At 41.5% G+C, this 13,422-nt stretch overlaps 1 protein-coding gene across 1 annotated transcript in view; it reads right to left on the reverse strand.

Annotated features, from left to right (window-relative positions):
• Ube2d2 (ubiquitin conjugating enzyme E2 D2) overlaps positions 1-12,935 on the reverse strand; it is a 60,870-nt gene extending 47,935 nt beyond the window's left edge. The window contains exon 1 of the mRNA XM_076855981.2: positions 12,414-12,935. Within this exon, the coding sequence (XP_076712096.1) occupies positions 12,414-12,437 (24 nt within the window). The 5' untranslated portion in view covers positions 12,438-12,935. The remainder of the gene's footprint in view (positions 1-12,413) is intronic.
• Between the last annotated feature and the right edge of the window lie 487 nt (positions 12,936-13,422).

A 13,422-nucleotide genomic window follows, 5' to 3' on the forward strand; every position in this document is an offset into this window, starting at 1 on the left:
TCCTCAACACCACATACAAACAAAGACGTTGTGTCCGCCGAAAACTAAAAAATAAATATTAAAAATTCTCTCTCTCTCTCTCCCCCTCTACTTAAAAAAAAAAAAAAAACATAAACATAGCATAGTCTCTGGTTTTTAGAAAAAACTAGGTGACTTGTTCATGAAGCACAATTAATAATGTTGGTAAGCTGGGCATGGTGGCACATGTCTATAATCCCAGTGCGGGGCTAGGGATGTGGCTCAAGTGGTAGCACGCTCGCCTGGCATGCATGCGGCCCGGGTTCGATTCTCAGCACCACATACAAAGATGTTGTGTCTGCCGATAACTAAAAAATAAATATTAAAAAATTTTCTCTCTCTCTCTCTCTCTCTCTCCTCTCTACTCTCTCTTTAAAAAATAATAATAATAATAATAATCCCAGTGCCTAGGGAAGCTGAGGCAGGAGAATCTTAGCAAAGTCCTGAGCAACTTGGAGAGACCATGTCTGAAAATAAAATATTAAAAGGGCTGGCGATGGGTTTGGAGTTGTAGCTCAGCGGTAGCACACTCCTCTAGTACGTGCAAGGCCCTGGGTTCGAGCCTCAGCACCACATAAAAGTAAAATAAAGGTACTGCGTCCAACTACAACTAAAACAAAACATTTAAAAGGTGGGGGGGCTGGTGATGTGGCTTATTGGTTAAGCACCCCAGTATTCAATCCTCAGTACCAAAAAGTGTTAGTGGTAGCTGAATTGCCTACATATGGCAAATAAGAATAGTATAAAATAAGCAGTAGGGGCTAGGATTGTGGCTCAGGGGTAGAGTGCTCGTCTAGCACATGCGAGGCCCTGGGTTCGATCCTCAGCATCACATAAAAATAAATAAATAAAATAAAGGTATTGTGTCCAACTACTTCTAAAAAATAAATATATATCTAAAAAATAAATATAAGAAGTTTGTGTTCTTTTACTTACAACAATGTACCCGTTTCAAACAATTTTCATACCCTGTAATAAAAGTATCCAGTAATACATTAATGCAGCACCTGATGAGGATCACTTTTTTTTTTTAAGAGAGAGGGAGAGAGGGAGAGAGACAAAGAGAGAGAAGAGAGAGAGAGAGAGAGAGAGAGAGAGAGAATTTTTTAATATTTATTTTTTAGTTTTCAGCGGACACAACATCTTTGTATGTGGTGCTGAGGATCGAACCCCGGCCGCACGCATGCCAGGCGAGCGTGCTACCGCTTTAGCCACCTCCCCAGCCCTAGGATCACTTTTTTTTTTAATATTTTTTTTTCACTTGTCAATGGACATTTATTTTACTTATTCATATGTGGTGCTGAGAATCGAACCCAGGGCCTCACACATGCTAGGCAAGAGCTCTACCACTGAGCCACAATCCCAGCCCCAAAGGATCACTATATTAAGTAAGAAAAGTACCTTTTTTTGTGTGTGAGGGTGCTTGTACGTGCTAGGCAAGCACTGCCAATGAGCTATGTCTCTGGCCTCCCAAAAATACTAGTCTTAATAAATATGAAAGATGCTCCATCTTAATATCGTTTTCAATAGTCCCTAATTTTTTTTTGCTTATTATAGTGTATTTTGATTATATATTTAAATTAATAATGATCTCTTGTCTGAGATCAAATCTTCTCTATTTGTTTAGAGATCCTAGGGATTGAACCCAGAAACTTAGCTACATCCTCAGTCCTTTTATTTTATTTTTTATTCTGAGACAGGGTCTCCCTAAATTGCCCATACTGACCTAAAAATTGCAATCCTCCTGCCTCAACCTTCTGAGTAGTTGGGACAATAGGCTTAAGACAATACAACTGGCAGTGTGATGTCAAATTTAAAATATATATGAATTAATTAAAAAATATTTAGCCTGATGCAGTAGCAAGTGCCTGTAATCCCAGGGACTAGGGAAGCTGAGGCAGGAAGATAAAAAATTCCAAGGCAGGGGCTGGGGTTGTGGCTCAGGGGTAGAGTGCTGGCCTAGCATGTGTGAGATGCTGGGTTCGATACTCAGCACCACATATAAATAAAATTAAAAGTCTAAAAAAATAAATCTTGGGGCTAGGGATGTGGCTCAAGCGGTAGCGCGCTTGCCTGGCATGCGTGTGGCCCGGGTTCGATCCTCAGCACCACATACAAACAAAGATGTTGTGTCTGCCGAAAACTAAAAAATAAATATTAAAAAATTAAAAATAATAATAATAAAAAAATAAATCTTTTTTAAAAAAGAAATGACACAATTAACACACACATACATATTAAAAAAATTTTTTTAAATTAAAAACAAAAAGGGATGGAGAGGTGCTGAGGCTGTATCTCAGTGGCAGAGCACTTGCCTAGCATGTGTGAGGCACTGGGTTCAATTCTTATCACCACATACACATAAAAATAAAGGCATCTTTATAAAAAAAAGAGGGGGGGAATACTACCCCTTGGTTAAATCTCCAGATCCAAAAGAAAATTTTTTTTTCATTTGCTGGAATTGGCAGTGTAGTCCAGTGGCAGAATGCTTGCCTAACATGCACCATTCCTTAGTTCATCCCCAGCACCACTAAACAAATTTGTTTATTTAGAAAGGGAAAACACCTTGGATAAATCTGGATGCTGAAGAAGACTAGTAGAGCAGACACTGGAACTATAAAAGCAGACAATTTACTAGAGAGCAAGGACATTTAAGAAAGAATAGGATAGAAGGTAATTGTTTGGCAACGGGAAAAGTACAGTTTCTCTAGAAACAAGCAGGGAGAAAAACAATGATAAAGACAGTCAAATGTAGAGAAGCAGTGGCTCTACAGTCAAGACCTGCATCTGAATCCTGACTTTTTCTACCATAACCATATAATCTTGGACAAGTTTACTCCATGTCTCATCTAACCCGGGGAAAGCAATTCTCATAGAACTGCTGAAAGATTCAGTAATTCTTGATATACAGTTAATCTCTAAATATAGTAGCTGGAATTTTTTTTAATGCCTCCAAGGAAATCCGAAAGATTCACATAATAAAAGATTTCTATTTTCTCTGTAGAATAGATGCTTTGGTCATGATGAGATTAAAGCTATGTTTAAGAAGGTAGGAGGGTGGTTCTTAATCTTTTGTAAAAATTTAAGAACCCATTTGACTTTCTTCTTCTTCTTCTTCTTCTTTTTTTTTTTTTTTGGCAGTACTGGGGATGGAGTCCAGGAGTGCTCTACCCTGAGCTATATCCCCAGCCCTTACTGTTTTTCAATTTTTTGAGCCATGGTCTTACCAAACTGCCTAGTTAGCCTCAAACTTGAGATCCTTCTGCCAGATCCTCTAAGTAGCTGGAATTACAAGTATGCACCACTGCACCCATTTTACACTGATGAAAAATATATAACGAGACTGGAGTTGTAGCTCAGTGGTAGAGCACTTGCCTCACATGCATGAGGCCCTGGGTTCAATCCTCAGCACCACATAAATACATAAAAAAAAATAGATATTGTGTCCATCTACAACTAAAAAAATATTTAAAAAAAAAAATATATATATATATATATATAAATGAATGAATGATAAAGAATATCCAAGTGTGTGATCATGGATATGCTCTTAATGTGACCCCCATCAACAATTCAAAGGAAAGTTTACAAAGATATTCAGATTCCAGGACATAATTTAATCCTAATTATGTCAGGCTAGTGGAGCATATCTGTAATCCCAGTGACTAGGGAAGTTGAAGTAGGAGGATTGCATTCAAGGCCAGCCTGGACAACTTGGTGAGACCCTGTCTCAAAATATTAAGAGCTGGAGCTGGGGATGTAGCTCAGTGGTAAAGCACTTCTGGGTTCAATTCCCAATTTTTAAAAAAAATTGTTTGAACAAAAGAAAAAAAATCGCTTCCTTTTGATTTATATCCTAACACCTACATAAAGATATTACATGGCCTTCCAGAAAAGACATTGGATACAGTCAAGAAATCCAAATTTCTTTCCCTCTACACCACCCCTGTACCCAACAGGGACAGAACCCTGAAACACAGAACTCTGAGTCACATACCCAACTTTTTTTATTTTGAAACAAAGCCTCACTAAGTTGCCAAGGTTGGCCTCTAATTTGCAATTCTCCTATCTCAGCTTCCCAAATTGCTGGGTTTACAGGTGTACACCGCCATACCCAGCAATAAATCCAGGTTCTGGATTCAGGCCTAGTCTTACCTAGCAAGTCACATGGCCTTTTCAGATAGCAGCCCTGAGATATGTTGCAATACTTAACATTATGATTCTATTAGTTGAAATCTCACTTGACTTTGAACAGAAAAAAATGGTACTTTATTTCTCTCTGTTATAATTTAATATGATTTTGAAGATTAGCCTGGGAACCTAACCATCAAAACTTTATTTGTACAGGAAAAAAAAAGTGTGCTCCTATATTTCCATGATGTGGGGGGCAGAGGATTCTGGAAGTATCAGGAATAAGTCAGGAATTCGTATCCTGGGAGCTGCCTGAGATATTTTAGCAGCCATCCCTTTTTCAACTATAATATCCAGAATTGGGCCTTATTAAAACCTCCTTAGTCAGCATTACAATAATATACAATCCCTGAGGATCTCTAAAGAAAAATCTGCATTAAGTTCTCCTCAAAGACAGTTCCCCACCACCTCTGGTAGTGGGGACTAAACACAGGGGCACTTCACCACTGAGCAACATTCCTACCCCATTTTATTTTACTCTGAGATAGGGTCTTGCTAAGTTGCCCAGACTGGCCTCAAATTTGTGTTCCATGCTTTAGACTCTGGAATAGCTGGAATTATAGGTATGTACCACAACACCTGGCTAATAATGGCTATTTAAATTATATTTAAATAGAAACCTAGTAGAACCAAAGAAAGTCTCTCAATTCAATGAAATGTTGCAAAGAAAGGTTTCTATTTCTTCTTCTTTTTTTAAAATCATGCTGGGGGTCGAACTAGGGCCTTATCATGTATTCTAAGCACTAGGTATACCACTGAGCTACACCCCCAGTGTTTTTTAAGAGATGAGATCTTTCAGTTACCCAGGCTGGCCTGAACTCCTTATCTCAAGTAATCTTCCTGCCTCAGCCTCTCAATAGAGCTAGGACTGTAGGTATGTGCCACTGCCCCCTGGGAAGAAATCCTTTTCTAATGGAAGGAGAAAAAAAATCTTCCCAGAATACTTATATACTCATCCTAAGAGCTGGGGTTGTATGGGGTTGGAGCACTTGTTTAGCATGTAGGAGGCCCTAGGTTCAAGCCCCAGCACCACCACCAAAAAAAAAAAAAGCTATTTTTTGGAATAAGGTACACCTACTTTCCAAGATAGAACTTTCTTTTAGCCAACTACTTACTATGTTGAAGTTCCCAGCATTTCAGAGGAATATTTGCTAATTTGTTTCATCGTTTTGATAGGAATTCATTTAGATGGAGCCCAGGAGGACCTTCCACCTGCTAGGTGAGAATACTCCCACTGAACTATATCCTAGCCCTCCTCTGATGATAGTAATATACAATCCAAATCTCTAGTATTTCTTCCACATGGTGCTAGAGATTCAGCTTAAGGCTTTGTGCATCCTAGGGGAGCACGCCACAACCCAAGCTACGTCCCCAGCCCCCAGTCAACTTTTAAGTAATATTTTAAAATTTATTACTGTTACAGTATTACAACTCCTTTCCCACATCCTTAGGAATCACACCTGAACCAGGTGCAATGAGACAATGACACACACACCTATAATCCCAGCAACCCAGGAGGCAGGTGGATCTCAATATATATAAAGGGCTGGGGACATAGCTCAGTCTTAGAGTGCCTCTTGAGTCAATCCCCAGTGCAAAAAAGAAAAAGAAGAAAAAATCATTACTCTGGTAACCTCTCAACCTCAAGATATTTTGAAAGTGAACCGTCTACAAAAAGATGAGTAACAACATGAAACAGATCATAATGAAAAATAAGATGTATGGACTGGGGTTGTAGCTCAATGGTAGAGCACTTGCTTAGCACATGTGAGGCACTGGGTTCAATTCTCAGTACCAGATAAAAAAATAAATAAAGGTATGATATCCATCTACAACTAAAAAAAAAAAAAAATATATACACACACACACACACACACACACACACATATATGTATATGTATTTTAAAAAGAATAAGATGGGGCTGGGGGTATAGCTCAGTACAGCACTTGCCTCACGCATCTGAGGCCCTGGGTTCAATCCTCAGCAACACATAGAAATAATAAAAACAACGGGCTGGGGATGTGGCTAAAGCGGTAGCACGCTGGCCTGGCATGCGTGCGGCCTGGGTTCAATCCTTAGCACCACAAACAAAGATGTTGTGTCTGCCGAACTAAAAAAAAAAAAAAAAGAAATAATAAAAACAAATAAAAATATTGTGTCCACCTACAATCAAAATATATATATATATATATATATATTTTTTTTTTTTTTTAAAAAAGGATAAGATATATACCTCTAAATGGGATTAAATCTATTAAATTGATGTTTCCTATAACCTCACACCACAATATAAAGCTAGGTGCAGTAGCAGGCACTTGTATTCCCAGCAACTGAGGAGGAAAATCATAGGTTCTAAGCCAGCCCGGGCAACTTTGTGAGATAGTCTCAAAATAAAAAAAGGGTGGGAAATGTAGCTCAGTATTAGAGTACTTGTCTAGCATGCCTTTCGCACTGGGTTCAATCCTCAGTACTAAAAAATAGAAGAAAAAAAAAAGTTGATTAGGTTGCCAAAAATCTAGACTTTCAGCTTCTCTTTCATGGGTACAAAAAAAAGGAAGATCTGGCAACACTGGGCCCAAGGATCTTGGCAATGGCAACATTTGGAGGGAACAGGGTAGCAGCTGCCCTCATCTGACACAACACATGCATTTGCTAATTCTCTTCTTTCTTCTTGCTCACTTTGGTTACCTTGCCTGGATTTCACAGTCATCAGAGTTTAAAATCTTTAGCCGAAAACTTCATCTTTTTGTTTTAGGAGGCTTAAAAGATCTAAGGCAGCTAAAAAATAAAATCTTAAACAAAAAACAGAATATTATAATATATATTAGGTGATGTTTTAAAGCTAGTATACCAAATGTTAACTATAACCAGAAGTAGCAAGGGCACCATTAGGATATCTTTTTTTTTTTTTTAATATTTATTTTTTAGGTGTAGATGGACATAACACAATGCCTTTTTATTTTGATGTGGTGCTGAGGTTTGAACCCAGGTCCTACCCATGCTAGGTGAGCGCTCTACCGCTGAGCCACAATCCCAGCCCCAAGGATATCTTTTAAATGTATATGACTCTATTACTATTAAAAAAGAAGCTTGTCAGATATGGTTGCACATGCCTATAATCCCAGCAACTCAAGAGGCTGAGGCAGGAGGACTGCAAATTCATGATGAGTCTCAACAGCTTAGAAAGGCCCTAAGCAACTTAGTGAGATCTTGTCTCAAAATAAAAGAGCTGGGAATGTGACTGACTCCATGATAAAGCACCTCTGGGTTCAATCCCCAGCACCAATTAAAAAAAAAAAAAAAAACTTTCAGTATCCAAAGTTTGGTCAATCTTCAAATCCTCAAAGATCAAGATACTGAGCCTTTAAACTTCCTAAAAAATACAGAAATTAACTTTGTATGTCAGTATTATGGCACTTACAAAAGAACCTCTGGCATCTATATAGCAAAAGAAAAACAGGAAACAAGTCAAAAAGGTCTCTGATCTTCCAGAGACCACACAATTCACAGAACACATGGACCCTCTTCACTCAGAACCTACCAGATCTTATTTTAGACACAATTTTAATAAGCTCCATGATCTGGTTTCTTAGCCCACAACAGATGAGATGCAGCCAACTAGAAAAGGGATGGGGGTGGTGCTTCAAGGCACTCAAAGCATCAAAATCAAACCTGAAGACCTATATAGTCAGCAGAAAAACCTCAAAACATAGCAGACCAGAGCCATTTAATATAGATACAAAAACCCCAGAGGATCTCAACCTTTGTCAGAACTACAATGTATATTCATAATAATCCTCTTTGATATATTCTGCTTAAAGCATAGGTCTGACAACCTTAAACTGTATCTCAAAATAAAGCCCTTCAAAAGCTTTTTCCAAAAAAGACATGGCATTTCCTCAGCACAGGGGAAAAAAAAAAAGATTTGAAGACTGCCAAATTCAGATACAAATAGTGTCCCTCTGTCAAAGAAACAAGATACTAAATTCCTAAAAATGCCATGTCAAATGTGGTTTTTCTTAGAAAAATTTTATTGGGGGCTAGTGTTGTGGCTCAGCGGTAGAGTGCTCGTCTCGCACGCGCGGGACCCTGGGTTCGATCCTCAGCACTATGTAAAAAATAAATGAGTGAAATAAAGATATTGTGTCCAACTATAAAATAAATACTTAAAAAAAAGGAAAAATTTTATTGGAATCCAGATGCAGTTCTTGACATCTAAAGTTGAAAAGGCATTTAAGGAGAATTATTATTTCAGAAAATGATAATTGAGAAGGTTCAAGACCAAGATCAATATAAAACAAGTATGTTACTGGCCACAGTGGCACATAACTGTAATCTCGAGGCTGAGACAGGAAGATAACAAATTTGAGGCCAACCTAAGAAATTTAGCAAGGCCCTCAGCAAATTGGTGAGACCCTGTCTCTAAATAAAAAATAAAAAGGTCTGGGGATGTAACTCTGGTAAAGCACCCCTGAGTTCAAACCCCAGTACTAAAAGGAAAAAAAAAAAAAAAAGATAAGCAAGTGTCTTGCAGATTCCATTAGAGATACACTACTAGGACTGAGGATAAGATGGGACTGACTGCTCTGCCATTCAGCCTAAAATGGGCATCATATGAAAAGTAAAAAACTTAATTCCATCTTGTTTTCATAATCTTTGAATGGTATACCAGAAATAAATTTCATTTTTCTAATCTCTGGCCTCTAAGAAGTCAAGCCATACTTTGAAGAAGCCTTTAGTTAAAAACTAGGAAAAAAAGGAATAGCAGTTTTAAAAGTTCAAGCATTGCCAAGGGTGGTGGTACATGTCTGTGATCTCAGTAACTTGGGAAGCTGAGGCAGAAGGACTGCAAGTTCAAGGCCATCCTCAGTAGTGAAGCCCTAAAACAACTTGAGTGAGAACCTGTCTCAAAAAATAAAAAGGGTCAGAGATGTGACTCAGTGGTTAAGCATCTGTGGTACCATTCAAAAAAAAAAAAAAAAAAAAAAATCAAGCTATCGTTCATTTCTAAATTTGATTTTATTATAAAAAATTTATTCCTTAAAAATATGTAGTAACATGCCAGTATGATGGGGCACACCTATAATCCCAGAGACTCAGGAGACCAAGGCAGGAGGATTGCAAGTTTGAGGACAGCCTCAACAATCGATACAGACCCTGTGTTAAACTTAAAGGGGGGGGGGGGGGGGGCTGCAGATGTATCTCAGTGGTAAAGTCTCCTAGATTCAATCCCCAGTACCAAAAATAAACTTTAAAAAAAATGTAGCTGGGCCATGTGGCTTATGCTTTCTGTAAACCCCAGGAACTGAAGAGGCTGATGCAGAAGGATCGCAAATTTTGTGGCCAGCCTTAACAACTTAGTGAGTCTCAAAATAAAAAGAGCTGGAGATGTAGCTCTGTGACAAAGCTTTCCTGGGTTCAATCCCGGTACCAAAAAGGAAAAAAAAAAAAAAAAGATGTAGTAACTCAGAAGAAATCACATTACTGGGGGCAAGTAGCAAGTACAATTAGATTAAAATGTTATGTTTGTAATCAAAATGCTATTTTCAATCAATGTAGGGATTAAATGCTACAATTCTTGATCTGATAGTTATCACATAGTATACTCAGTTGTAGAAGAGCACAATCCTCTATAGGTATAAACCAAGTGACATCTCCAAGTTGGTAACATCCCAGTTAGACTCTAGAAGTACTTAGTAACTCCTAAACACCTCAAAAATACATATATTTTTTTACTTGGATGATTATCTCTCAATTGTGCTTCTGCACCTTAAATGACTCTACTAGAAGCCTTTACTTTTTTTTTAACTTTTTTTTTTTAAAGAAAGAGTGAGAGAGAGGAGAGAGAGGGAGAGAGAATTTTAATATTTATTTTTTAGTATTTGGCGGACACAACATCTTTGTCTGTATGTGGTGCTGAGGATCGAACCCGGGACGCACACATGCCAGGCAAGCGCACTACCGCTTGAGCCACATCCCCAGACCCTGGAAGCCTTTACTTAAGGTTCACGTTTTTTTAACAAATATCCTGCTTCATTTTAATATAAGATTTATTGTCTAAAGTCTGCCATTTTTCATTTGTAAGAACTGAAGCCAAAAAAGTGGGTAAGAAGCTAAACTAACCTATAGTAGGTGATGGGACTCATTCTACTCATTTAAAGGTCTTGATTGATCAAGAATGAAGTGAGGACTAGCCAGAGAGTGCAGTTCCCAGTTATTCCAGAGGATAAGGTAGGAGAATCACAAATTCCAGGCCAGGTCAGGCAACTCAGCCAGACCCTGTCTCAAAATAAAAAAAGGGATGGTGATGTGGGCTGGGGTTATAGCTCAATGGTACAGCACTTGCCTAGCATGTGTGAGGCACTGGGTTCGATCCTCAGCACCACATAAAAATAAATAAAATAAAGGTACCATTAAAAAAAAAAATCAAGCTATCATTTAATTTCTAAATTTGATTTTATTATTAAAATTTATAAGGATATTTTGGAGAAAATCGATTCCTCAAAAATATGTAGTAACATGCCAGGTATGATGGGGCCCACCTGTAATCCCAGAGACTCAGGAGACCAAGGCAGGAGGATTGCAAGTTTGAGGACAGCCTCAACAATTTAGACAGACCATCTACAATTTAAAAAAAAAAAAAAAATTTAAAAAAGAGGGGGAGAGGAGGGGATGTAGCTCAATGGCAAGTGGCCAGGGGTTCAACCTTCAGTACAGTAGCAACAAGAATGAAATGAGGATCAACTACTGAACTGAGGTGTTTAAACTGTCAATCTGCATCCTAACTTGGTTTAAGGCAAAGTAAAATATGGTTCTCTTCCTCCTGCATTCCCACCACAGCGTTCAGAATGGATAATTCCAGGACCTACTTCTCACTAAGCAGCTAAAAGTTTAATTCAGCCAATCTGAGTAGCCAAGCGAAACACCTAACAAAAACCACCAATGGTGTCTCCCCACTTCCAAGAAAAAAAAAATTACAGTAAGTGGCACTAAAAAAGTTACAATAGCCAGGTGTGGTGGCACACGACTGAAATCCCATTGACTACTAAGGCTGAGGTAGAAGGGTTGCAAATTGGAAGACATCCTCGGCGATTTAAGGAGGTCCTAAACAACTTACAAAGACTCTGTCTCACAGTAGTTAAATAAAGAGAAGTTGGAATGTGTCTCAGTAATAAGGCGCCCCTGGGTTCAATCCCCAGCGCCCCAAAAATAAAGTAAAATAAAAATAAAAGGCTACAATATTAGATAAAGAACCCTAAATTTTCAAGACAAGCCCACACTCTTGATGCAATTATTAGGAAAACCTCCTTATCCATAACTAAACGAACAACCTTTCATTTCGAAGAGCAAAGAAATTCTTTCTCGTCGAAAATCAAAAGGGTCTCCCTGAACATACAACACTGTGTTAAGTCTATTTTGTGAATAGACGGTGAAAGGCTTCTGTGTGTAAATTCTCCAGTGGTTTTCAATGTTCAGTTTTTGAACTGGCTCCTACCCTTGCCAATTTAACAGTTTTTCTATCAGATCTAATCTTGCAAAACTGAAGTGATAGTTTCTGACTACATATGGCAATCTCAAGGAATAAAAGGCTTCTCCCTCTACTTCCCTCCTCCTTCCTAAGAGTCACATTTATTTTCCTCCTAACTTCCTACTCTAGCACTTTCTGCTAGTCAGATGGACCGAAGTATACAGTCACCAAAGAGGTAAGTGAACTCAAGAAATAGTTGTGGATCGGGCAATACAGCTTCCTCCGCCGGCCCAAGAGAGGGTCCCTGAGCCCAGGCAGTTCTCCGAAGGGAGCCAGGGCGGAGACGGGTGGAGGAGCCCTTTCGAGCTTTATCTATGGGGACTCCTAACGCCCTCGCACCACCAAACCCCTAGTTTAGCTGGACAATGCCTTGGAGTGCAGCCGTCCCAGGACGGAGAGACACCCGGGGACTCCACACCACGCGGGAGCGGAAAGGCAGACAGGAGAAACACTAGGAGTGGGAGCACCTCCGGCCTAAGCACGGGCCGCGCGCCGGAGCCTCCACGGGCGCCATCACTGGAAGTGGGGTGTGAAGGCCGCCCCGCGGGGCCAGCGCCGGCAGCGAGAACCAGAGGCCGCGAGCCCGGCGGAGGCGACGGCGGGAAGTGCAGGCCGCAGCCTGCTCAGGAGGCCCGCCCGGCGGCCCATCCCCGCAGTCGACCTCGGGACGCTTACCTTGTGGATTCTCTTCAGAGCCATGGTGGGAGGCGGTGGAGGTGGCAGCGGCCCCCGGGCCGGGGGCGGGGGAGGGGTGGGGAAGGGATGAGGGGGCCTAAGGCCGCCTCGGCGGTCGCGGGTCGGCCGGAGAAGATGGGGAGTTCGGGAGCGCGGGTCCGACAAGATAAGCTGAGGGCTGGGGCCCACTCAGCTTCTGGGCCTGCCGCAGCGGTCACCGCATCACCCGGCGGCGGCCCCTTTATGCGCTGCCGTCCTAGCCGCCGCCGCCGCCGCCGCCGCCGCCGCCGTAGCTGCCTCTTCCTTCCAGTCTCAGAGCCTCCACAGCCGCCACGGATCCCTCCGCCGGGAGCAAGAGCCCGAGTCTCCGGCTCAGCAGACGCCTCTCGGTCAGACAGCGAGAGGAACTGCCTGCCCTCCGGCCTGCTGCAGGTGGACCAAGGGACGCGCGGGCGGGCGGGCGGGCGGCGCCGCCGGGGTGGGGCCGCCAGAGCGCGGGGTGGGCCCAGGCCGAGGGGCAGGTCGGGAGGCGCGGGGATTGGCGGTCCAGCGAGGGAGGGCCGGGCCGCGCCGGCGGCGGAGGGATACGGTCCGCCCCTGTGAGTACCTTACGCACCGTCGCTGTCGCCGCCAGGGCCGCCACGGCCGAGGGGATGACGCCGCGAAGCGCTGGGAGGAGATCTCGCGAGAGTCGAGGAGCAGGCGGGTTCTGGATGCTCTGGCGCCAGGACCCTTTAGTTCCCAGCGCCTGGTATCTTGCGTGCGTGTAGTCAAAGATAAAAAAATATTTAAAGGCACATGTTTTGCATGTCGCTTTACCATCCCCAAACCAATCCCGGAAGGAGGCACTTAATCCCATTGCAACGTCCCCGAAAGAGGGAGGCACTTGTCCACTGTCACACAGCTCTAGTCGCAAAACTAGGACTTTTCCGAGGTCTAATCAGATGCCTTTCCAGAAACTGTGGTAGTAGCCTGGACACCCGCTGGGAATGAAATTCCTCGAGCTTGG

Source organism: Callospermophilus lateralis, chromosome 5 (genome assembly GCF_048772815.1).
Source record: "Callospermophilus lateralis isolate mCalLat2 chromosome 5, mCalLat2.hap1, whole genome shotgun sequence".
Taxonomy (NCBI): Eukaryota; Metazoa; Chordata; class Mammalia; order Rodentia; family Sciuridae; genus Callospermophilus; species Callospermophilus lateralis.